Source organism: Aotus nancymaae, unplaced genomic scaffold (assembly GCF_030222135.1).
Source record: "Aotus nancymaae isolate 86718 unplaced genomic scaffold, 86718_ANA_hifiasm-v0.15.2.pri h1tg000108l, whole genome shotgun sequence".
In the NCBI taxonomy this organism is placed as follows: domain Eukaryota; kingdom Metazoa; phylum Chordata; class Mammalia; order Primates; family Aotidae; genus Aotus; species Aotus nancymaae.
The window spans coordinates 27984792-28008253 of NW_026988523.1; the positions used below are offsets into that span (position 1 = coordinate 27984792).

Below are 23462 nucleotides of genomic sequence, written 5' to 3' on the forward strand. Positions count from 1 at the left end.
TTCACTGTTCCCCACATCCCCTGCCTTGTGAGCCAGAGGTTTCTTCTCTGTATCCAAAGAGCCCCTCGAATACCTATTACAGCATAAAACACACTGCACTGTATCACTGATTTACTTAGCTGCCTCTCTCACTGGACTGCAACAACTTGAGGGCAGAATGTTTTCACCTTCATAATGACCATTACTTAGTAGGTAGCTCAATACATGTGAAATTGACTTAGGAGAAAAGAACTAAATTCCAAAACCAACACAGTTCTACAGGGTCATGATGTCCCCAGCCCGTGCCACACACAGGTTGGCTTCTAACCTTAGAAACCAACTCACAAAATAGAGAAATACCTTTTGGTCTCAATACTATACCCCATTTCCTTTCAGGAAGAAACCTTAATATACCCACAGAAAGGAAATATACTTACCTTATATTAAAGTGCATCACCCCTTGCTCCCTCCTCTTCCCAAACACACAAAGCAGGAGGCGTTGTATAAAGGCGCTTTATTTTAAAATCAGTACATCCTGCTTGTATAAATCAGTTACTCTCCATTTCCAACTTCCATCACCTGAGCTTGAGAGCAGAGTGCATGGTATTTTTCTGGGCTTAGGGTATAAACCGACATGGTGTTCAAGAACATGTCCAGTGGGCAGAGCCCATCAGGGCAACCTCTCGGCACCTGCTCCTGCGGAAGAGACGTAACTCAGCAGCTCCATTGAGGAGCCTGTCCTTCTATTTCCAGCTGAGCCCAAAGTTCTGAGAGACTCTCACCCACGTGGTAGACGTGTGCACACATATTATACAGAGAGGAAGGCCCCACTACCTGGTCAGCTTCCAGAATAAAAGCACTATGCCCTGCTTATAAAAGTCACTCAAAAAGTGTTTGTTGAATTGACTGGGAAGAGACAGTCAAGTTATGTCCCTGAGCTCAATAGGCTCATCCCTGGGGCACGTGCTGGCCTCTGCCCTGGACACCAGCCCTGATGAAGCGCCGACACCACAGGTGCCAACAGCACACATCACCCCCAAAGACACCATCAACAATCTCCAAAACAGGCCTCACAGTCAGGAGGCTACATCCTGACAGGGACACTCAGGAGAAGAGGAGGGGGACCCTGCTCCTCAAAGGAGTCTAACAGAACTGGGATAAGGCTCAAGCCCCATCCTGCCACCACCTGTCAGGTTCTGCCTGACCCCTGGGCCACAGCCAGGAGTCGCCCTATGGGATTCAGAGAGCTGACTGTGCCAAGGGAGACTCTGCTGGGCCTGAGGAGGGGGACTTGGTGCTAACTCAGGTGGGTGGGTTTTGGGGGAGGGGCCGCACCCCCACTCAAGCCCACCTCAGGGGTCTTACCTTCCCGTGGTAATAGAGCTGCACAAACCACTCCTTAGACTCCAGGTGCTGGTAGAGTTCTATAGTCAAGTCAACAGCAAACGGTGGCCATTTGTGGTCAAAAATCCCCAGGGTCATTAAGAGCGGTATGAGGGTCACATCATGAGCTGCGTAGAGGTACAGCTTTCTGCAAGAGGAAACAGCTCTCCACAATTCTCTACCTCAGGACTCTGAAGGTCAGGATGCAGCCCGCCTCCTTTAAGTAAGACACACTTGCCTCAGAAACCAGGTGACATCTAGAAATCAGCTGAGCCTGACTCAGCAAACTCCTTTGCGGTAGATCGTGGGAAGAACCCTTGGTCTTGCTCCCCGTATCCTCATGAGGAGGGTCCCCACCAGAGAAACTCTCCTGGCCTCCTCCTTGCCACCCACCCACTCCTCCCTGGTGAGTTTCAAAGAAACTGCGCATGTGTAGCTTAGGCCCTACCTCTCTTCTCTCTGTGGGTCCTGCCAGTCTACGGAAGTGCTCTTCCTACTCTCATCCATGGATGAGTTTAGTAGGGCAAGGTCTGCTCCTTCTTGGGGATGCTTGAAGTTTTGGGGAATTAAGTTTATTTCAAAAGAATATTCATAAGCCCATTTGGCCCGCAACACATTCTCCAAGTGGCTTTCATCAGTAATAAGACTGCCATTTAATCTACATCTGCCTGACATCAGTAGCCATCTCTTAGGAAAGATCAAGGATTTTATTCATGGACCCCCAACCTGGAAGACTGGCATTTGATCCTGTGTATTCTAAATATCCAAGGTGGAGGGCAGCAAGGCGGCAAAAGCCAGCAAAAATGTGCTGTCAATGCAGGTACTGCGGAGGACAGGAAACAGCGTTCTCAAGATCTGCTATGATAAATCTCGGCCCGAAGTTCCTGTTTCAAATCACTGTCCCTACGCCTCTTACACCATCATGAGCTTCTAGCAATGCGTAATCCCACAACAGCGTTTCTCCAAAATTCAGCTGAATATCAATCACCTGAGGATCTTGTTAAATTGCAGATACTGATTCAGTAGATCAGTCTGGAGCCCGAGAATCTGACAAGTTCTTGGACAACAGTGAGGCTGTTTTTCTGCAGACCACACTTAGCAAGTGCCTAGGACACATAGTATTCCACAGCCATAGTCCCAACCTCAGATTCAAGGCTACAGAGTGACAATGGAGGCTCATGAGCCACTTTCAACATTATTATTATTATTAGAGACAGAGTCTTGCTCTGTTGCCAGGCTGGAGTGCAGTGGTGCAATCTCAGCTCACTGCAACCTCTGCCTCCTGGGTTCAAGCAATTCCCATGCCTCAGCCTCCCAAACAGCTGGGACTACAGGCACACGCCACCACGCCCAGCTAATTTTTTGCATTTTAGTAGAGACAGGGTTTCACCATGTTGGCCAGGATGGTCCCAAACCCCTGACCTCGTGATACACCCACCTCGGCCTCCCAAAGCGCACTTCCAGCATTTTTAAATGCCTTATGGATATCATACCTTCTTTACATTCAATGAAAATGGTTCAAACTACACAATCCATTAAGCAATTATCTTTGTTTTGGACTATTATCATATCAAATCAGTGTGACATCATAATTGCCTACTGTTTGACATATGTTCAATTAATTGAAAACAAAGAAAAGAGAAAGCAAAAATAAATTTGAGGTTCTTTTGACTAAAATAAAAATTTCAAAACATGATAGGAGGGGTACAGCAGGAAGAAAGGTCAAAAGGTTGTGAACCTCTTTGAGACTGGGGACCTGTTAAACATCTCCCTTCAGTCACTGACAACCTGGTTCTTGCCTCACTAAGATCTGGGTTCCCTGCCTGCAGCCAGAAGTCCCCACGGCCCTCAGGTACACAAAGCAGAGCTGCTGTGCCAGGTACCTGATCTTGTCCGGCGCAGTGGTAGGGTCCACAGCTCTCAGCAGGTTGCTCTCCAGGATGTGGAGGAATGGGCCTACTGCCATCTGAAGACTTTCCCTGTGAAAAGTGAACAACATTAAAGTGCCTAGAGGGCACTCAGCTGATTCTGCCCCCAGGACCTTGTAAGTTTAATCAGAGCTGAGAAAAAGGCAAGTAATGCATAAGGACTAGCAACGGGCCAGAAGGAGAGAAACAGCAGCACGTCCGGTCGGGGGTCCTCTGTGGACAAAGGCTTTCAACACAAGCGCCAGCACGCAGACCTGTTGTGAACAACTGAGATGGGAGGGGCTGGGGAGCCGGGGAGGGGTAACCCGTATAAACCAACTAGGCCTTGAGGAATGAAAGAAGAAAGCAGACAGAGCTGGGAAGGAGAGGGGATAATAATTTCCAGGAATTCCAGAAGGCCCTTAGAAAAATAATCAGAAGGAACGAGAACATTCTAAATGTTGTTTCCTCTGTGCCAGCCTTCCTTCTTTTGGAGTTTAGACCATAAGGACATTTCTTATTTACATCTGATTTATTTAACAGAAGAAGCTCAGCGGTCGTGCTCCCCGGGTTGGCTCTGTGGCTCCACCACTTTCATTCTCAGGCCTGTCACATCACGACCACAGGTGACTACTGCAGCTTAAAGCACATTCACTCACAGTAGTGAACAAAGTCCACTTACTATAGAAGAAAGAAATGTCTCTCATCTATCTACTCATCAGAATAGCTGATCAGCTTCCACGGAGCCTTCAGGGGCCTGTCTTCTCTTTGTTTTCGTGCTTCTTACTTTTGTTATCAAAGAGAAAAAAATACCCCTCCTAGAATTCCCAGAAGCCAGTCACTGACCAGTGAAAACAAGGTTGCCATGATTGGCTTAGACAAGTCCTTATTTGTGGTGATTGGGTAAATGGCCATCTTTATAAGTCAAGGTATGTTGCAGCAACGGATGAAGAGCAGGCGACCAACACTATGCAACATACACTTTTCAGAAGAACGTGCACAGGCAAAGCCAAGCTGGATGGCATTGTGAGGTTGTAGCCATTTGTCCCTGAAGATATGTTAGTTTTACAAAACCAGGGCTAACTGGAATGGAAAAGACAATAGACAAGGTCCTGTTTAAAATGATTTACACCAGAATAAAGCAAACTACACCACAGGCCAACTCTGACCAATTGTGGTAAATAAATTTTATTGGCATACAGCTGTGTCTATTTGTTTGCATACTGTCTCTGTTTGCTTCATGTTACAAGGGCAGAGATGAGTCGTTGTAACAGAAACTGCATGATCTACACAGCTTAAAATATTTGCTAAGAGTGTGTGTGTTTGTGTTTTTGTTGTTGTTGTTGATAAAGGAGAGAGAGCAGCAAGTAATAATTTAGGCATGGCAGAGCCCCTTTGCAAACAGAAGAGGGAAGCTGGCAAGTCCCAGGGAGTGGCAGGAAGCTATGTAGCTTGGTAGGAACCTTCTGGATGCCCTAGACTTGCACGCAAGTGGACACACTAACTCTGAGTGGAAGGAATGCAGTCAGGGGCTCTTATCCTTAGGCAACCAGCCATGCAGATTCTTGAACTGTTAGATGCCTTCCCCCGACTCATCTTTCCCAGGACGACTTCCTACCTCCCCTCCTCTATCAAGTCACATATTTTTAGTGCAAGCTGAACGCATTCAATCAATCAGAAAAAAAAGGTGTCTTCCAAAATTTGGTAAGAGAAAAACTTTCCATTCTGGTAGTCAGGAAACAGATCTTCTAGAAACAGAACCCTACTAAGTGCTAGTAATATAGCAAAAACACAGAACAGGCAGTCAGTGGACCTGGGTCCAAGTTCTGGCTCTGCCACTTGCTAGCTGGGCCTAGACCAGGTAGGCAGTATCTCCCAGCCTCAGTTTCTTTATCTACAAAGCCAGGGGGAAAGGTATCTCACTCACCTCACAGTGAGAATGTGAAAATCATTTGTAAATTGTAACATGATGAATAAATAGAGAAATAAATATTCTTTCTTCAGCTCCTCCCTCCCCCAAATCCTTTAAACCTTAAAGCGAAAGGAAAAGGCAAGTGATAAAGTCAGGAGTGGGGTGGCTCCTGGTTCTGCATAACAGGAAACAGAAGCACTAGGTCACCAGTCCCAGCTGCAGAAGGGCGAGGACCTGGGGCCTACTGGCAGACAGACAGAGTGAGGTTCAGCCTCCTTACGCACAGAGACATCAGCTGCCAGGTGGGAGTGGGCCTGATGAACTCCTCTGCCCCGTACACTTGGATGTCTGACCAAGCCTGACTTCACGCCAGCCATGAGAGGCCCTCACCTGTCTTCCTTCTGCAGTATGTACAAGGATGTGTCCACAGCTCTCTGTTCAATTATCCGTGCAAATCTCTCCAGCATGGGGCAGGTTGGGAGGCTGTGTGCCTGAAAGAGCCACAGGTAGTTTCAGAAAAAAATGCTTCTCAGCTACCGATTCTAGCAGCTGATCAACTTCCATGGAACCTGCAGGAGCCTGTCTTCTCCTAGCTCAAGAAGCTATGTCTCTAAAGCTCTTCCAAAGCTATTACCAGATATCTGATGGCCAGGAAGAAAAAAGGGGCTGTCTTCCCTTTCTGATGGCTCCCCATCCACTCCAAAATGAAAAGCATTTGTAATTTTTTTTTTTTTTTTTTTTTTTTTTGAGACAGAGTCTCACTCTGTTGCCCAGGCTGGAACGCAGTGGTGCGATCATGACTCACTACAACCTTCGCCTCCCAGGTTCAAGTGATTCTTCTGCCTCAGGCTTCCAAGTAGCTGGGACTAGAGGCGTGCACCACCACACTAGGCTAATTTTTGTGTTTTTAGTAGAGACGGGTTTCACCATATTGGCAAGGCTGGTCTTCACCTCCTGACCAGCGTGATCTGCCCGCCTCCGTCTCCCAAAGTGCTGGGATTACAGGCATGAGCCACTGCACCTGGGCTGTATTCTTTAACTTAAAAAAAAGATGAATAAAATACAAAGCAAGAAATTCATAAATTCCTACTTGACCTTCATTTTCCCCAAAATGACTTCTAAAAAATATGCCATACAAATACATGATATGAACTCTTGCCTTCTAACCTTAAACCTGTTTTACACAAAAGAGCAAGGTGCATTTCTGCCTTCAGGGTACACTGTCATTTTATTTTCACAAGAGAAAGAGGAAGGATCCTATACATCTTTGGGTGTCCAACTTTTTTATCTAGAGAAACATTTCCCATTGTTAGACTTCTTTATGTATTTATTACAGAAAAAAGACTACACGGCTAAATAAGCTTGAGGAAAACAGACTTAAAGATCAACCAGTTTTCTTTATTAAGGGCATCTCAGATTTTTTAAATATGCTGATGTACATATAGTACTCTCAAGAAGTGATACAATAAAAAGGGATTCCAAAATTCCTAGACCGTATCCATCCCCCCTACCCATTACCCTCACCTGCCCAAACACACTCCTGCATATCGGGTGTTCTGGGGAACATGCCTCAAGAAGTTCTGCTCGAGAGAGTTCAGCGTCTGTGTTCCCAACTGGGTGGGGAGCCTTCCTCCACTGCTCCCTATCCCTCGGTCCCCACATCCATTCTATCTACAGGTCCTATTACAGCTGCCTCCAAAGCAGGCCTCTGCCCACTTCTCTCCACCCAGTTCTAACTCAGCAGTCAGCCCACCAAGGGACATATTATCGCAGGCTCCCCAACCCCAGGACTCACCTGCTCAGCAGCCACATTGTCCAAGAGGATGAGGAAGTCTACTTCATCACTACTGTCAATGCCCATCCCTTCCTTCACCTTTTTCAAATCCTCTGAGATTCCTGGCTGTAAAGAGGCAGCCTGCCTCCGGCCTCTGACAAAAAATAAAAAGTAATGCCGTATATTCTATAGTGATTAACAGTTTACAAAGTGTGCTTCGCACTTAGGATATCATTTAATTCCTATAACAACCCACTGGGGTTAGCCAGTATTATCCCAGTGTTATGGATGAATAAACTAAGGCTCTATAAGGTCAAATGACCTGTAAACATAAGTTAGCCACTACCATGGTTAGGATGAAAGGATGAATTTTCCAGATCTCACTCTAGCATTTGCACTATATCAAAAAGCATGCAGGCAAGGCCCAAGTTTGTCTGAAAACAGCATTCTCTTTTCTTTATGGAATAAATACCATATAGTCTTAGTGTAGCCTAGAGATACCTGATAACTGAAAATGTCAACAGCCCAAACTGATCTATCCTACACAGAAACATGTTGGTGAGAAAAGGGAAGTCTGTGCCTTCCTGGGCTTGTGCACCTGGGTTTGCCGGTCAAAGACAGTCTCAGTCATCTTTCATTTAACCTGTTGGTTGTCTCATCTGCCCCACCTGAGAGCCTGGGGTTGTCAGGAGGATAATACTTTGTAAATGGCAAAGCCCCACTCGTGGCTGTATGTATCATTTCTCTAGCCCAGCACGACCTTCACCACACGTCTGTCACTGTGAATAAGACTTCTTCACTTCCAAGACAGCTGACATCATACCTAAGTGTAATTTAAACCTTCCCGTCCATTATCCACCAGTAGGGTTAGCCTGGGCAGGCCCTCAGTACAGAGTTCTGCCAGCAAAGGTGGTAAAAGGCTGTCCCCCGCTTGTGAGCAAGAACCCAGAGGCAGTTACCTGGCTCTCTGCCTCAGGCTCCAGCAGTTTTGGTAGTTGGGATACAAGACTTCCGAGTGTGCTTCATCAGTGTGGATGATGATGGGTCCTGGAAGAAATGCAGGGAGCACAGGCAGGCAGAGGCTTCAGCTTGCTCTTCCCAGCATCTCCACCCCCTTCTTCTCTCACTTTGTCTACAGAGATGGAGCAGAGATCTGCTCCGAGAGACTCCTTAAGGACAGTGAATGCCTTCAACATGGCCTGGCCCTGCCGTAGGGGGTCTCCTATAATCTGAGCAATGGAAAAAGTAAGTCGCAGCAGCCTTGTTCTGCCTAGCACAAGCCCTCCTACTGGGCCACAAATAGACCAGAGCAGGTAATAGACCTGAATCAGACCGGCATCTCCCTGACCCCTTCCAAACAATCCCTGCTGTAAAGCACTGCCAGCACTTAGGCATTCTAATAAAGAACAACGTTATCAGAACTAAAATACCTTATTGCTTCCTGAAGCCTGATCTTAGAGGCCACTATGGTGACTTATCACATAACAAACTGAGACAAGTGGACACAAGACCACAGATCCTCCCAGACCCCATAGCCTTGCCCAAAATAAAACACCAGGCTTCTAGATGAATTGCTGGTCTAACCAAAGATCTAACCAAATAAACTTCAAACAATGTTTCTTCTGTACTTCATGGCAGCTCACTGCTGCTCAGAGCTCCTCAGTACTCTGGTCTCCTCCCATCAATGCCAAAAGAAGGTGTTCTAACACCTTCCCATGCTTTGCTCTGTGCCAGAGATGGCAAGTGCCTGCAGTAGGTTCTTTTTCCACACCTCTCAAGCCTGATGGCAAAAGAAATAGCTACCCAGCAGCAATTTGGGATTCACTGAGGTCACTCTATACTCTGATCAGCTGAATTGAAGTCCCAAAGAGATATTTATTCCCAAATTATTGATAGTCAGAACCAAGGGCTTTAAAAGTAGCCTATAACTTTACTAGAATATCAGAATTCACACACACATCATTGGTCTGGACAGAAGAAGAAACCAGACTGAAAGTCATGAGTTTAGTCTTCAGTTTACAACGAACCAGCCAAGTTTTCTTGGGAAGTCACTACCATTCTCTGGGGTTCATCTGTAAATGGAAGGGGTGGAACTATATAAGCAACGGAACCTCCCCACCCTGCAACTATAATGTAAAGTCTGATAATAAAAGGAGAGGTGCCGACGGCTGCAAGGTGGAGACCCAAGGCACAGGCCATTGCGTGTCCTATCCCCTCCTTTTCTGTACTTCCTGAGACCCCTCTGAAGAATCCTGGCGGTTCTGCAGCATGTGTTGTGAAAAGGACAAATGAAATGCTGCCTCGGGATTTACATGTCCTCAAAGAAACAGCTGAGCATAAAAGGAAAAAGTAGGATTCAGAACCAAAACTGCCAGAGTTTGAATCCTAATTCCACTATTTACCAGTTTTGTGTACCTGGGCAAGTCATTTAGTCTCTTTGTGTCTTGGTTCTCTTATCTGTTAAAGGGGATAATGATACCTAACTCATAGGGTTATTACAAGAATTAAACAAGTTAATACATGTGATGTTCTTGGAACAGAGTTTGCTGCATACAATTGGTCCTCCATGTCCTTGGGTTCTACATCCATGGAGTCAAGCAACCATGGATTAACAATATTTGAGAAAAAAAGAACAATACAAAATAACACAATAGAAATAACATAAATTAGAAAACAGTACAAGATAATACACAGCATTTATATTGTATTGGATATTATAAGTAATCTAGAGATGATTTGAAGTACATGGGAGGAAGGACATAGGTTATATGCAAAGACATGCCATTTTACATAAGGGACTTGAGCATCTGTAGATTTTGGTATCCTCCGGAGGTGAGGGTTGTCCCGGAACCAATCCCTTTTGGATACTGTGGAATGACTGTACTAGGTTCTTTATGTGATAGAATAACTATGACTTAACCTTGTAATATAACACTAATAATATTATAAACCTCTAATATCTGGAGTCTGATATTGGTGTCTGGATTTTGGACCCAGAGCTTATGATAAATAAGGCACACTTGAGTAGACAAACGTACACAGAGCAAACGACTGGCCAAGTGGGCAGACCAACAATCTCCAGCTTTCCCCATAGCCTGATTCGCTGTAGCTCCCATGTAACTTCTGGGATTTTTCTAGGATTTTACCCCTAAAGCAATATCCCAAAGTTGCACCACTTCCATTAACAGCGGCACCTTCTGGGATTCTTTATTCAAGTTCCTTCCTATAGGAAAGGCATGGAAGTACCTAGGAATGAAGCCGAACTGCAGTCCCAACACCTGTGGGTCCAGTGCAGGGAGCTGCTACCCAGACAGCCACGCCTGACGCTAGAGATTTCCTTCCCTGCTAGAAACCTGGGGCATTCTCAGTCTGGAACCTGCTAAAGAGAATGTTGCCACCAGGAAACATCTTTCCTTCTCAGTAGCACTTCCGACGTGTCTGAAAGATCTTGTCTTTTAGAAGCTGAGCAATTGAGAGCTTTCAGAAGATCACGTGCTGTGGATCACTGAAGGCTTCCCCAGAAGTAAGGGGGAACCCATCCTGCTTTATGTTACCTAGACACATACTGCTTATGTGCAGCAGCCAACTACAGCCAGAATTAGCGGCTGCATCCAACCCAGCTGGGGTGAAATCAGACTCCTCTTTCCTGAAGGTTCTATTATTCTACATATTTCTTAAAAAGCGTGATGGAAATTTTGTTTCTGTTTCAGATACTGCCAAAAAGCTAAACAAAGTAACAAGAACCTTTGCTTTATGGCACCTTTTTAGTGAGGTCATGATGATCCGAAATTCAGACCAGTGATTAAATGTAAATTTGAACCAATTACAAATGACAAAATGCAGCTTCATGTGATGACCAAAGGCTCTCAACACAGGAGATCCACAAGGGGAAATAATTAACGCAGTCCTTGGGGATGAAAAGGTTGGGAAGCACTGACTGCAACCATTCAGGGGCTGAATGTGTCAAAACTCAAACTCGATGGACTTTCTCAACTAGGAAAGGCTAGGCAGAACACTGTTTATGTCATGCATGATCACCAAGATGAGGGCAGTAGTAGCAGTATTGGTCCCAGCTAAGTGTCCTTCCTTTCCGGCAGTGTCTCACCTAAACAAAAAGCCCCCTCGATTGTTCATAAAACATGGTTAGGACTGCCTTGTGCAGCTTGTGTAGAAGCTTGATGGGAGAAGCCAGGAGCCAGAGGCAGATCAGAGCAGCTGGTGCACTGCTGCTGCTGTTGAGGGTAGACTAGCAGGGGGAGCATAAGGCCAGACTGGGAAGGACCCACTGGACTAGGCACCCACTGGAAGTCACACACGCAGGAGAAAAATAAAATCAATGGAACAGGCACCAAGAAAGAGACAGGGGCTTTGGAAGTGAGAAGAAAGAGCCCCTCAAGACAGAGACTGAGTTTGGGACCTCAGATACGAACCTTCTTTCTGACATTGGAAAAGCCCAGCCAGCAAACAACGGGTGGACTCCAGATTCCGAAATATGTTAGTGGAACGAATACTGAAAAAAATTAAAAGATAGTGGCACTCATAAAAGGAATATTTAAATATATACACTTTATTCCACAGAGGCTCCAGGGGTCTTTCAAGAGTACATAGGAGAGCTATGGGGCTAGGAAGAATGCTTTACTTCTCTGTGGGATGTCTGCCCCTAAGAGACTGGAAGGCCAATGAATGTGACCTCCACGAACCACCCATTCACAGGATCCTGTGACATAAGGGTAACTGCATCATGACAAGTTGTCCCCCAGACTACCTTGGGTGAGAGTGGGAACCATCTTGGGCTGTCAGGACAGATATCCTCATGCTCAAGACCTTAAATCAAGTGCAACATCCATCCCTTTTCAAGTGACTCACAAGACCTCCTGTGGGTTGAAGGTCGGTGAAAGAAAGGGAATGTCTTCTACATAGTTCTTCCTCAGTCTCTCTCCCAAGGTAAACATCTGCTGCATGCCCACTTTGGTCAGCTGCCCAGCAAACATGCCCCCCTGAAGTAGGGAAGAAAGAGAAGGAAGAATGAAAACACCTGACAGCCTGCTGCACTCAGCCCAGAGAAAACCACCCAAGCGTTGCAGTGGGGCTCCCCTGAGCAAGGAAGCATTGCTCACCTTCAGGATGGTCTCATGGTATTGAGAGTCGTAAGGAGAAGGTGGTTTCGGACCGCCAATTAGATTGGTGACTGTGTAATCAAACTGAGTTTGGGGTGGGACCTCTAATAGCTGGGGGTTCCACTCTACCTGTTATGACCACAAAAAAACAACAAACACATTGTTTAAAAACGGTTCTTGAAATTCACAGCATTAACATCTAACTTCACTCAGAACACATGGCTGGAATCACTGACAACTAGGCCTGCAACCTTCCCACGGGAAGGAAGGAAAGAAACATTAGCTAAAATTAAGGGAGGAAAAGACGGTGACTTATTATTCCAGGTGTCCTTAGCCCAAGTCCTGTTACTGCTACACTGGTAATGACTGCTAAGGGGCTGCTCTGGCACTTAGCCCATACTGAAGTAAAGGGGAGAAGTGGCCAGAATGCCTGGCATGCAGATACATGGTGAATGAATGAAGAGATGGATGAAAGAAATATGATACCGGTGACCATATGTGTGTAAGAATTTATAAGGAATTAATCTGGAGGCTTCTATGTCCTATCCCAGCTTAAGGATTCTACTTAATGTCCCTTGTAACTACTACATATTTCTCCTTCTTCATGCAATTCATGAAAAAAGCTACCATCTAAGAAGATGTGGCTTTTTCATCATCTTCCATTATTCCTTGCAATCTAGCTCCTGCCCCATCTGTGCTGTAATGATTTCAAAACCTCACTAGTGGCCACAGGTCTCATAGCTCCAACTGTCCATAAAGCTCTGACACTCATGGCGTCAGATGTGATGATTTCAATTTTAAAAACAAGTCGTCTCTTCTAATCCCATAGACCAGCTTCTCTTCCCAATCTACTATGTCTCTCCATGTTACCACGGTTCTCCGAGGCCCCAAACCTCAAACCTTTGGCTCCCTGTGGCTCCACCATCCCCACACCAAGCCCTGTTGATCACTGGCTAGAAGAAAAGTCCCTCCCAATGGTCCTTCCATGATCTTATTGTAGAGCGTAAACCTTATTACTGCAGGCAAAAGCCTGACAGACTGCTCCTTTGTACCTGCACAATCCATCCATCCATAGCCACCTAATTAATCTTTTTGGAAAATTTTATTTCTTTTTTATTACGTTTAAATATTTTATTTTTAATTGACAAATAATTGTATATTTTATATATTTATGGAGTACAATGTGATGTTTTGATATGTTTACATTTGATATATGATTAACTAATGTAAACAAAATCCAACGGCTCACATACTTCCTTTTTTTTTTTTTTTTGAGACAGACTCTTGCTTTGTTGCCAGGCGCCAGGCTGGAGTGCAGTGACGTGATCTAGGCTCACTGCAACATCCGCCTCCTCCTGGGTTCAAGCAATTCTCCTGCCTCAGCCTCCCGCGTAGCTGGGACTACAGGCGCACACCACCATGCCCAGCTAATTTTTTTTTGTATTTTTAGTAGAGACGGGGTTTCACCATGTTGGCCAGGATGGTCTCGATCTCTTGACCTCGTGATCCGCCCGCCTCGGCCTCCCAAAGTGCTGGAATTACAGGCTTGAGCCACCGCACCCGGCCCATACTTTCATTTTTATATGGTGAAAATATGTAAAGTCAACCTTTTAGTAACATAGGCACACGTTATTTTATTGCTCTTTATAGATATTGCATTTTTTACAAATTGAAGGTTTATAGTAACTGCACTGAGCAAGTCTATCAGTGCCATTCTCCCAACAGCATGTGCTATAAATTTATGTTTCTGTGTTGAATTTGGTAATTCTCATCATATTTCAAACTTTTTCATTATTAAATCTGTCAAGGTGATCTACGATTCGTGATTTTTTTTTTTCTTTTTGAGATGCAGTCTGGCTCTGTCACCCAAGCTGGAGTACCGTGGCATGATCTCAGCTCATCCTCCCACCTCAGCCTCCCGAGTAGTGCTGAGTACGGGCACACACACCAACACACCCAGATGATTTTTGTGTTTTTTTTGTGGAGACATGTTTTGCTGTGTTGCCTGGGCTAATCCAGAACTCTGTGATCTTTGATGTTACTATTTTAATTGTATTGGAGTGCCACAAGCCACATCCATATAAGACGGCAAACTTAATCAACAAATGTTGTATATTTTCTGACTGCTCTGCTGACTGGCTTTCCCCCCATCTCTCTCCCTCTCCTCGGGCCTCCTTATTTCCTAAGACACAACAATATTAAAATTATGCCAGTTAATAACCCTACAATGGCCTCTAAGTGTTCAAGTGAAAGGAAGAGTTGTAAGTTTCTCACTTTAAATCAAAAGCTAGAAATGATTAAGCTTAGTGAAGAAGGCATGTAGAAAGCTAAGATAAGCCAAAACCTATGCCTCTTGCACCAAACAATTAGCCAAGTTATGAATGCAAAGGAAAAGTTATTGGAGGAAATTAAAAGTACTACCCTGGTGAACATGCAAACAAAAGAAAGGGAAACAACCTTATTGATAACATGGAGATACTCAATGCAGAAGAAACAGCCTATATCCAAAGAAGATCCCAGCTAGGACTTTCACAGCTAGAGAGGAAAAGTTGATGCCTGTCTTCAAAGCTTCAAAGGACAGGCTGACTCTCATTAGGGATTAATGCAGCTGGTTTCTTTAAGTTGAAGCCAAGGCTCATTTACTATTCTGCAAATCCTACAGCCTTAAGAATTATGCTAAATGTACTCTGACTGTGCTCTATAAATGGAACAACAAAGCCTGTATGGCAGCACATCTATTTACAGCATGGTTTACTGAATATTTTAAGCCCACTGTCGAGACCTACTGCTCAAAAAAGAAATTGATTCCAAAATATTACTGCTCACTGACAATGCACCTAGTCACCCAAGGGCTCTAATGGAGATGTAAAAGATTAATGTTGTTTTCGTGCTGCTAACACAACGACCATTCTGCAGACCATGGCCCAAGGAGTAATTTTGACTTTCAAGTCTTAATTATTTAAGAAATACATTTTGTAAGGCTATTATTGCCTAAATCGTGATTCCTCTGATGAATCTGGGCAAAGTAAACTGAAAATCTTATGGAAAGAATTCACCATTCTAGATGCCATTAAGAATATTTATGAGGAGGAGGTAAAAATAGCAACATTAAGAAAAGTTTGGAACATTTGATTCTAGCCCTCATGGATGACTTTGAAAGATTCAAGACTTCAGTGGAAGAATAACTGCAGATGTGATGGAAATAGCAAGAGAACTAGAATTAGATGTGGAACCTTAAGTTTTGGCTGAATTGCTGCAATCTCATGATAAAACATGAATACCTGAGAAGTTACTTCAAAGAAGTGGTTTCTTGAGAGGGAATCTAGTCCTGGTGAAGATGCTGTGAACACTGTTGAAATTACAACAATGGATTTATTACATAATTTTAATTGATAAAACAGTGGCAGAGTTTGAGAAGACTGACTCCAATTTCAAAAGATGTTCTACTATGGGTAAAATGCTATGAAACTGCATCACAAGCTACAGAGAAATCTTTCATGACAGGAAGAGTCTATCAATGTGGCAAACTTCACCGTTTTTTTAAAATTTATTTTCATAAAACAAAATTTTTATTTTATTTTAAAAACTTTATAAAGTAAAATTTTTATAAAATAATTTTATAAAATAAAATCACTGTTTATTTTTAAAAATTGCCACAGCCACGCCAACGTTTAGTAACCACTACCCTGATCAGTCAATAGCCATCAATATCAAGGCAAGACTCTCGACTGGCAAAAAGATCATGACTCACCAAAAGCTCAGGTGATCACTAGCACTTTTTAGCAATAAAGTATTTTTAAATTAAGGTATGTACATTTTTAGACATGCTACTGCATAATTAATAGGCTACAGAATAGTGTAAACATAACTTTTATATGCACTGGGAAACAAAAAAAATGTGGGATTCATTTTATTATGATATTTGCTTTATTGCAGTGGTCTAGACCTGAACCTGCAATATCTTCCAAGTATGCTTATATATGTTAAACCTAAAAAAGTCAAACTCACAGAGTTAGAGAGTAGAATGGTGGTTATCAGAGGCTGGGGAAGGGGATGAATGGGGAAAGGAGAGATTTTTATCAAAGGGCACAAAATTTCAGTTAGACAGGAGGAATAAGCTTTAGTGATCTATTGCACAGGATGGTGATTACAATAAATAATAATGCATTGTATCTTTCAAAATCACCTGATCTTGCTAAGCCACTTTCATCATATCAGTAGCTTTTTCCTAATGTCTCAGAGGTAAGCATCTGTCCTTCAAGGACTTCTACGTTGTGGCTGGGTGCAGTGGCTCATGCCTGTAATCCAAGGACTTTGGGAGGCTGAGGTGGGAGGATCACTTGAGGCCAGGAGTTTGAGAGCAATATAGCAAGACTCCATCTCTTAAAAAAATAAATTTAATAAAAGGACTTCTACTCTTTTGCCCAGCCCCTGTACTCAGCTTCACTGCCTCTCTCCTCCCCCATAACCCAGACCCATAACCCACTGCTTTGGCATCTTCTTCCAGATTGCTTCCCTTGCTTGGAGGGACTCCTGTTCCTATCTGCCCATCTATCTTGTCTTCAATGTTCAAGCATAGCTCAAGTCTTACTTCCCCATCACTGACCACTCTAGCTTTCAATGGTTATCTTCTAAATCTTAATTCCTACAACATCTACAATAAAAAAAAATTTAACTCAATTTCCTACTACTATGTTTAATTTTAAAACATTTGGAAATCTACTATGTCACATATCATTGTTTTTATCTTCATCCCTCCCAGAACTAGCCCAGGAGAACGCCACTGGGAGTCTCAGATTCTTTTTGCAATAGAGTGAGCCCTCCATTCTTCCCAAAGGCACGTGTCAGTCCCACTGGCACCTGATCTCCAACACTTGAGGCTCCTTCTGACACATCAGAGGACCAAGTGCTCAGAGAGAGGCCTTCTTCCTTCTTTCACAGTGAATCACTGCTCCCTCTTTCTGACTCTGTAACTCTTCTGGATAAAAAACCCTTCAATGGTTCATGGCTCATGTGACCCCCACCTCCTCTCTAGCAGCCCAGCCCCCTTACCACTTCTTCCCTATTCTATACACTTAATCTCTAGTCACACAACTTTGTTTCCTTTAACACCATTCTCATATTTCATGGCCTTTCAGCATCATGTTTCTTACGACTGGAATTTTCTTTCCTCATTCATCTAAGACTTTTGTTCATTCCATACAACTCAACTTAAATATTCCCAGAAATCTTGATCATGGCCTTATGATTTCACAGCAGCTTCAGTGGCTCTCTTTAGTAGCCTTTACCAAAGTGTATTAAACGTGCTTCTTTACTGGTCTGTCCTGTTCAGAACAGAGACTGGGTCATCTATTGACCTCTGAGCAAAGGGCCTTACACACAGTAGGTACAATTAACAGCTCCAACAATTTGCCAGCTCCTGTAGAAGACACCCATCTTGAGAAAAGTCGACCCTGCCTTTCCTGGGTTTTCAAGTTAGTAAAGAAAAAAGGGAAACTGAGAATGTAAATGACAGCAATACCATAACAGAAGCTGACATGTGCTGCAAGAAACTGTACGAAGGCCATAGCAGTTCAAAGGCAATACAGACCTTCTCTTCTGGCTAGGGATTCAGGAGAAGTTTCATTGAGGGAATGGCATTTTAAATGAATAGTATTTAGACAAGCAAATACCTATACTTATAAAGGGTGGCATTCACAATTCCAAAAATAACTAGAAAGCTTGAGCAAAGCAGAGACAGTGAAGAATGTGTATGGCAAATAAGTGGTTTGGTTTGCCTCAACCTGGGAATGGTTATCCAATTTTAAATCAGAAAATACCAAGTAAAGTTTAACTTTAGATGTGTATATACAAAGGCAAAAACTGGAATTCCTCTAGTTGAAGTAGAAGTGGGAACCCACAGCCCCGGCCACTCAGCATCCTCTTACTTAGCCCAGGAGCTTCACAGAATGAATTTGAAAGCTGGCAGCATATATCACAATTGGAATGGGAAGACTAGATGCAGGAAAGCCCATTTTGAGATGTTAGCAATAGTCTACATGAAAGCCTAAGGCCTCATCTAAGGCAGTAGGAATAGCGGAGGTAGATGTAAGACATTTGAGTTAGACTTGGCAAGTGAGTAGATAAAAGCTTTATTTTGCAGGGGCGGGGGGCGGTGTCAGTAGATAAACACAGAAGAATAAAAAAAAAGACTACTTTGATTTTTGAGCCTAGTAATGGAGATACTCCTTGACTAAAACTAAAACCAAGACAGAAAAATAAGTGGAAAGCTGATTTCCGTTTTGGACATTTGGAGACACCTCCTTTATGCTCCCAGTGAGCCCAGCATATTCCCTTAATTGATATCTGTTGCCTCTCTCCTTTATCACACTGAAAATTCCTTTAAAGGCAAGACTCAATTATCCATCCTCGTAGTTCCAGTGTCCAGCACAGGGCCCGACACAAAGGTCAGCAGGGCCATTCAGCCTCACCGAGAAACCTGTCAGACACATTCACCAAAAGAGGACCTTTGCTGTTTCCTAGGAGGCTGGAGTCGAGGTTACGTCAAGCCTAGAGTGCAAGTTTTCAGATTTTCAAGAATGGACGACACGTCTGGTTCATACAATAGTGTCCACCCCGAATACACATTCTCGTTCTCATTCCTGCTCTTCAGCTTCCAGTTAGTAGCAAAAACTAACTTGATAACTTTACTTATTTTATGTATACCCCATCTTCAAGATGTAATAAAGTAGATACAGCAAAAATTAAAATATACTAAGACAACCAATTCAAAGTAGGTAACAAAGACAAAAGCAAACAAATATAGGGACAAAAAAAATGGATGCAGTAACACGGTTACTAAACTGTGTATATCATGAAGATCTTTAGGCTTACTATAGGTGGGCCACAGATTTGGTACCCAGCTTCCTTTTAAGTAAAGAAAGAGGCCGGGCGCGGTGGCTCACGCCTATAATCCCAGCACTTTGGGAGGTTGAGGCGGGTGGATCACGAGGTCAAGAGATCGAGACCATCCTGGTCAACATGGTGAAACCCCGTCTCTACTAAAAATACAAAAAATTAGCTGGGCATGGTGGCACGTGCCTGTAATCCCAGCTACTTGGGAGGCTGAGGCAGGAGAATTGCTTGAACCCAGGAGGCAGAGGTTGCAGTGAGCAAAGATTGGCCATTGCACTCCAACCTGGAAACAGAGCGAGACTTTATTTAAAAAAAAATCACATTTAGATTATCCCCCAAAAGTTGAATCTTGAAATGAACACCTGACAGAGAATATCCAGAAACAAGTTTTAAGAGGCTAATATTTGTTCATAGTCTAAATTGAAAGAGAGTTGGTCACCCCTGACTTTTATGCACAAGACTTTATACTAAATAACCAAAGATGTTTAAAGCACCTGCCTAAAGTCTAGAGAATATGAGCAGAGAGGAGAGAGAATATGCCTTCTCTAATTGCAAAGTTAGGCCATGGATTTGGATGCTATTTTGTGGCTATGCCGAATGAAAACGAATGAAGCTGGTATTCTAAGCTATGATAAAGGCAGAAGATACCCATCACGACACCCACTCTCCTTTAGGGATAAACCTCTGAAAGAATCTAAATCTTTTCTAGGGCCTTCAGGGTGTATACATCTGGTACATACTAGGTCTAGGCCTATACATGCAAAGTTTTACTCTCCAATGCTACTGATAACTTTCTGTCTTCTATGTTAATATAGTATATATTCCTATATATGATTCCCCAGCCCTTCTGTACCAAGAATAAATAGAGAAGAATTGGGGGGAGAGGAGCATCAGGGATGGGCTGTGTACAAAATTATAAGGAAAATTTAGTGATCTAATATAAAAAGGCAAAGTAAGAGACTGAAAAAGATCAAAGAATCAAAATGAAACAAGAAATCCCAGTACCTGAGAGCAAGTGGGATAGCCAGACAAAATTAAAAGGAAAATTTAGTGATCTAATATAAAAAGGCAAAGTAAGAGACTGAAAAAGATCAAAGAATCAAAATGAAACAAGAAATCCCAGTACCAGAGAGCAAGTGAGATAGCCAGAGAAAGGCTAACTAGAAACCTGGTAATAGAATTAAGTGCCTTCCAAATGTATTTATTTATGTGCAAAATGTTTTAGAAGTTTAATTTCATGTGCAGCCAACTTTGAAAAGTGGGTTTCCAGTTGTACAATGCAAAGACACAATCCTGAAGGTTTCTAGAAAGCAACCGTGATTATGAAGAGCATACCTTAACATCAATTTTGGACAATCTGTTTGACCTGCTCTAACATCAACCTGGAAGATCAATGACACAAAAGCACTCCACAGGTGTGACACCTGGGGTCTGGGGATTTCAGGTTGCCTATTCCTCTTCACTAGGCCTTTCTGCTATGAAAAGCCACATCCAGGAAAGATAATCATTTAAAAAACAAACAAACTATTCGCGAATTAGTCATAATTATCCTGACAAAACCAGACAGATTTTAAGACATTACAGCCACAAACTAGACCATTTTTAATTTTTTCCGACCTCAAATTCCTTCCACTATAGGATTAGTAACGTGAAATAGAAAAGGAGAACCCTAGAGAATACAACATTTCTCACACACACACAAAAAAAACTTCAGATCTCAAATGGTCTCGAGCAAACTCTGAGAAAACGCTGTTTTAAAGTTTGTTTCCAAAGGCATCGACCTCTTAATCATTGTGATCTCAGTTAAGAGTGGTTCCTGTCACTAAAGTCCCCTCAGCTCTGAGAAACCACCTTCGAAATGGTCACACAGAAGCGCACTGCACCGTGGTACTAAAGTTCACCCACTTAATAGAAATGCTGACCTCAGGCACTACTCCATACCTACTGAATCAGAATCTGCAACATAACAAGATCCCCAGGCGACTCTTATGCGCCTTAAGAAGCGCTTACTACTGGCTGCGCCATCAGGGCAAAACTGGAAGTTCCGAGCTGTCCTGCCCCCAGCAGGTCCTTTGCTCCAGAGCCGGGGGAGGTACTGGCTACTGCTGTTTTCCCTTCGTCTGGACCCAACCCTTGTCCCGCTCCGCGCGAGTAAAGCTCTGAAGATGTGTGTTCGGGAGAGACGCTTGACCAGGACACAGTCCTCGCCCCACCAGCCCTGGCCACGGCCGACCTCTCACCTGCTCCTCCAGCGGGAGCGGCTTGAGAGGACTCCGCGCCCCGTGTCGAAACACGACCTGCACCATTTTCAACTTCAGCAGGCTGCGGTCGACGGGACGCTGGCCGTCGGCCCCCTGCAGCTCGGCCAGGGCCACCCGGCGCTGGTGCAGGCAGTAGGCCAGCGAGGCCAGGACGCCCACCGGGGTCCACACGCGCACGCTGAAGACACTGGTGATCATGGCGGCAGCTCGCCCCTCGCCGCCCTCTCGGGTTGAGGCTGCAGGAGGCGAACGCAAGACCTCCGCGGGCGCCGGGGCTCAGCGGGAACCTGCGGGTGCGTACATCCGGCCCCTCGACAAGCGGGGACTACTGTGACTCCCAGCCCTGAGGGAGACCCCGAGTGGGAACGTGGGGAGAGAACACGAGGTGGCGGCAGCGAAGTGTCCCTGCTTTCACCCGGGTCGGGGTTGGTCGCTCCTGCTGCACACCGGGCCGGGGGAGATTTGAATCTTATCTTTCGCCCGATGGGGAACCTTAAACTTGTATTTCAAGTTTGGCCTCCAGCACTCTTGAACGGACCGGAGCCGGCCCTGAGTTCCTCGGCGGCAGCGGCTCCACTAACACAGACGACTCGAGTCCACTTTTCTATAAGCAACCTCCTACCCACCTCCTTACCTACCCAGGAACCTGTCCCAAGTGGACCCGCGCACAGGAGCTCGGGAAAACGAGTTCTGCGGTGACGCCTCGCCTGGAGACTCGGAGTTGCGAGAACTACAGTTCCCACAAGGCTGCGCCGCACCGGGGCTCCCAAGCCTTGGCTTGTACCCGCCCCCCTCGGCAGCAGGCCTCGCCCCTCCGGCCAGCCCGCCGGTTTCCAGGCGTGGGTGGCCCACGGACGTGCCTGGTCAGACGGTGGAGTGGGAGTGAATCTGTGAGGCCATAGAGTTTGCCAGGCAGGGGTAGGGAGAAATGCGAGCACAGGAGTAGAATTGGGTGGTGGAGGGGAGTAGTTTTGAATGTAGACTTCTTTCAAGTCCTGGAAGCCTGCTTGCTGAAGCTAGGAGCTGAGACACCTGCCGAGTGATTACCATTTGCGAAACACAGCACTAGGTACTTTATATTTAGCCATTTACTACTCCCTTCTCTGTTTTAAAAAAATTCTCAAGCTTAAGTCGTTGTAATCATGTAGAATTTTAAGCTCACTGCTGTGTTTACTTACATCCAGAATATTTCTTGTGGAAAAAGCCAGGCCTTGCCTGTGGGTGTTGTCCCAGTGACTAAGAACTTAAAAACACAGAAAAATGCCAGCCTTACCACCTGCTAGACTGATTTCTGTTGACTATACAGGTATCCCAAGCCTGTGTTCCGAGATCTTTGCAACAGGTCACAATCTGGAACCCATTATGTGTCTATTTCAAGGTGAAGGCCAAATTGAGAGGAGACACGTTTGTGAGGAGAGTCCATGTGTACCATCTAACCATTCCTTTAATCATTCTAAATCCTATCCTTGGATCAAGCTGGCCCAGATGTAAAGACAACATACTTACAGAGCATGGCTCCTGGCCTGAGAACAAATTCTGTTCACCAAGCTGGAAGGTTCTGAGTGCTCCCTGGTGCGGGGTGGGTCATTTTGGAACACTACACGTTGTCACAATTTTCTCCCTAGCGCAGCCAATGGACTCACTTTTCAGAGTCTTATTGTGTGTCCTGATTTGATTAAAAATTGAATACTATTTGCTATGGACTCAGTTGTGTCTCCCCCAAATTCATACCCACTGAATGACTGTATTTGGACAGAGGACTTTTAGAAGCTGATTTTGTCAGAGGCATTTGAATCAGAGTGACTCCATTTTGAATAGGGGCTGGGTAAAATGAGGCTGAGACCTACTGGGCTGCATTCCCAGGAGGTTAGGCATTCTCAGTCACAGGATGAGGTGGGAGGTCAGCAGGACTTCTATCACAAAATACCGGTCAAAGAGACCCTGCCGATAAAACGGGATGTGATAAAGAAGCTGACCAAAACCCACCAAGTGCAAGATTTTATGAAAGTGACCTATGGTCAAGCTCACTGCTAATAGTATGTTAATTGTAATACATTAGCATACCAAAAGACACTCCCATCAGCGCCATGACAGTTTATGAATGCCTGACCAAAACCCACCAAGTGCAAGATTTTATGAAAGTGATCTATGGTCAAGCTCACTGCTAATAGTATGTTAATTGTAATGCATTAGCATACCAAAAGACACTCCCATCAGCGCCATGACAGTTTATGA

At 44.4% G+C, this 23462-nt stretch overlaps 1 protein-coding gene across 1 annotated transcript; it reads right to left on the bottom strand.

Moving 5' to 3' along the window:
* Window positions 1–478: 478 nt before the first annotated feature.
* Window positions 479–21534, bottom strand: ACP6 (acid phosphatase 6, lysophosphatidic). The gene is made up of 10 exons (XM_012471991.3): window positions 21207–21534; window positions 12073–12201; window positions 11822–11952; window positions 11386–11465; window positions 7915–8002; window positions 6977–7109; window positions 5572–5672; window positions 3246–3341; window positions 1345–1510; window positions 479–675 (listed from the first exon to the last, which is right to left on the bottom strand). The coding sequence occupies exons 1-10, from the start codon at window positions 21423–21425 to the stop codon at window positions 532–534; spliced, it is 1287 nt and encodes a 428-aa protein (XP_012327414.2). The 5' UTR covers window positions 21426–21534; the 3' UTR covers window positions 479–531.
* Window positions 21535–23462: the final 1928 nt, after the last annotated feature.

Bases quoted from the DNA above. Each gene is read 5' to 3' on its own strand.
- ACP6 (XM_012471991.3), bottom strand. From the start codon at position 21,425: ATGATCACCAGTGTCTTCAGCGTGCGCGTGTGGACCCCGGTGGGCGTC. The intron at 12,202-21,206 runs GTGAGAGGTCGG...TGGTCATAACAG, and splicing joins CGCTCCCGCTGGAGGAGCAG to GTAGAGTGGAACCCCCAGCT. The intron at 5,673-6,976 runs GTGAGTCCTGGG...TGGCTCTTTCAG, and splicing joins ACAATGTGGCTGCTGAGCAG to GCACACAGCCTCCCAACCTG.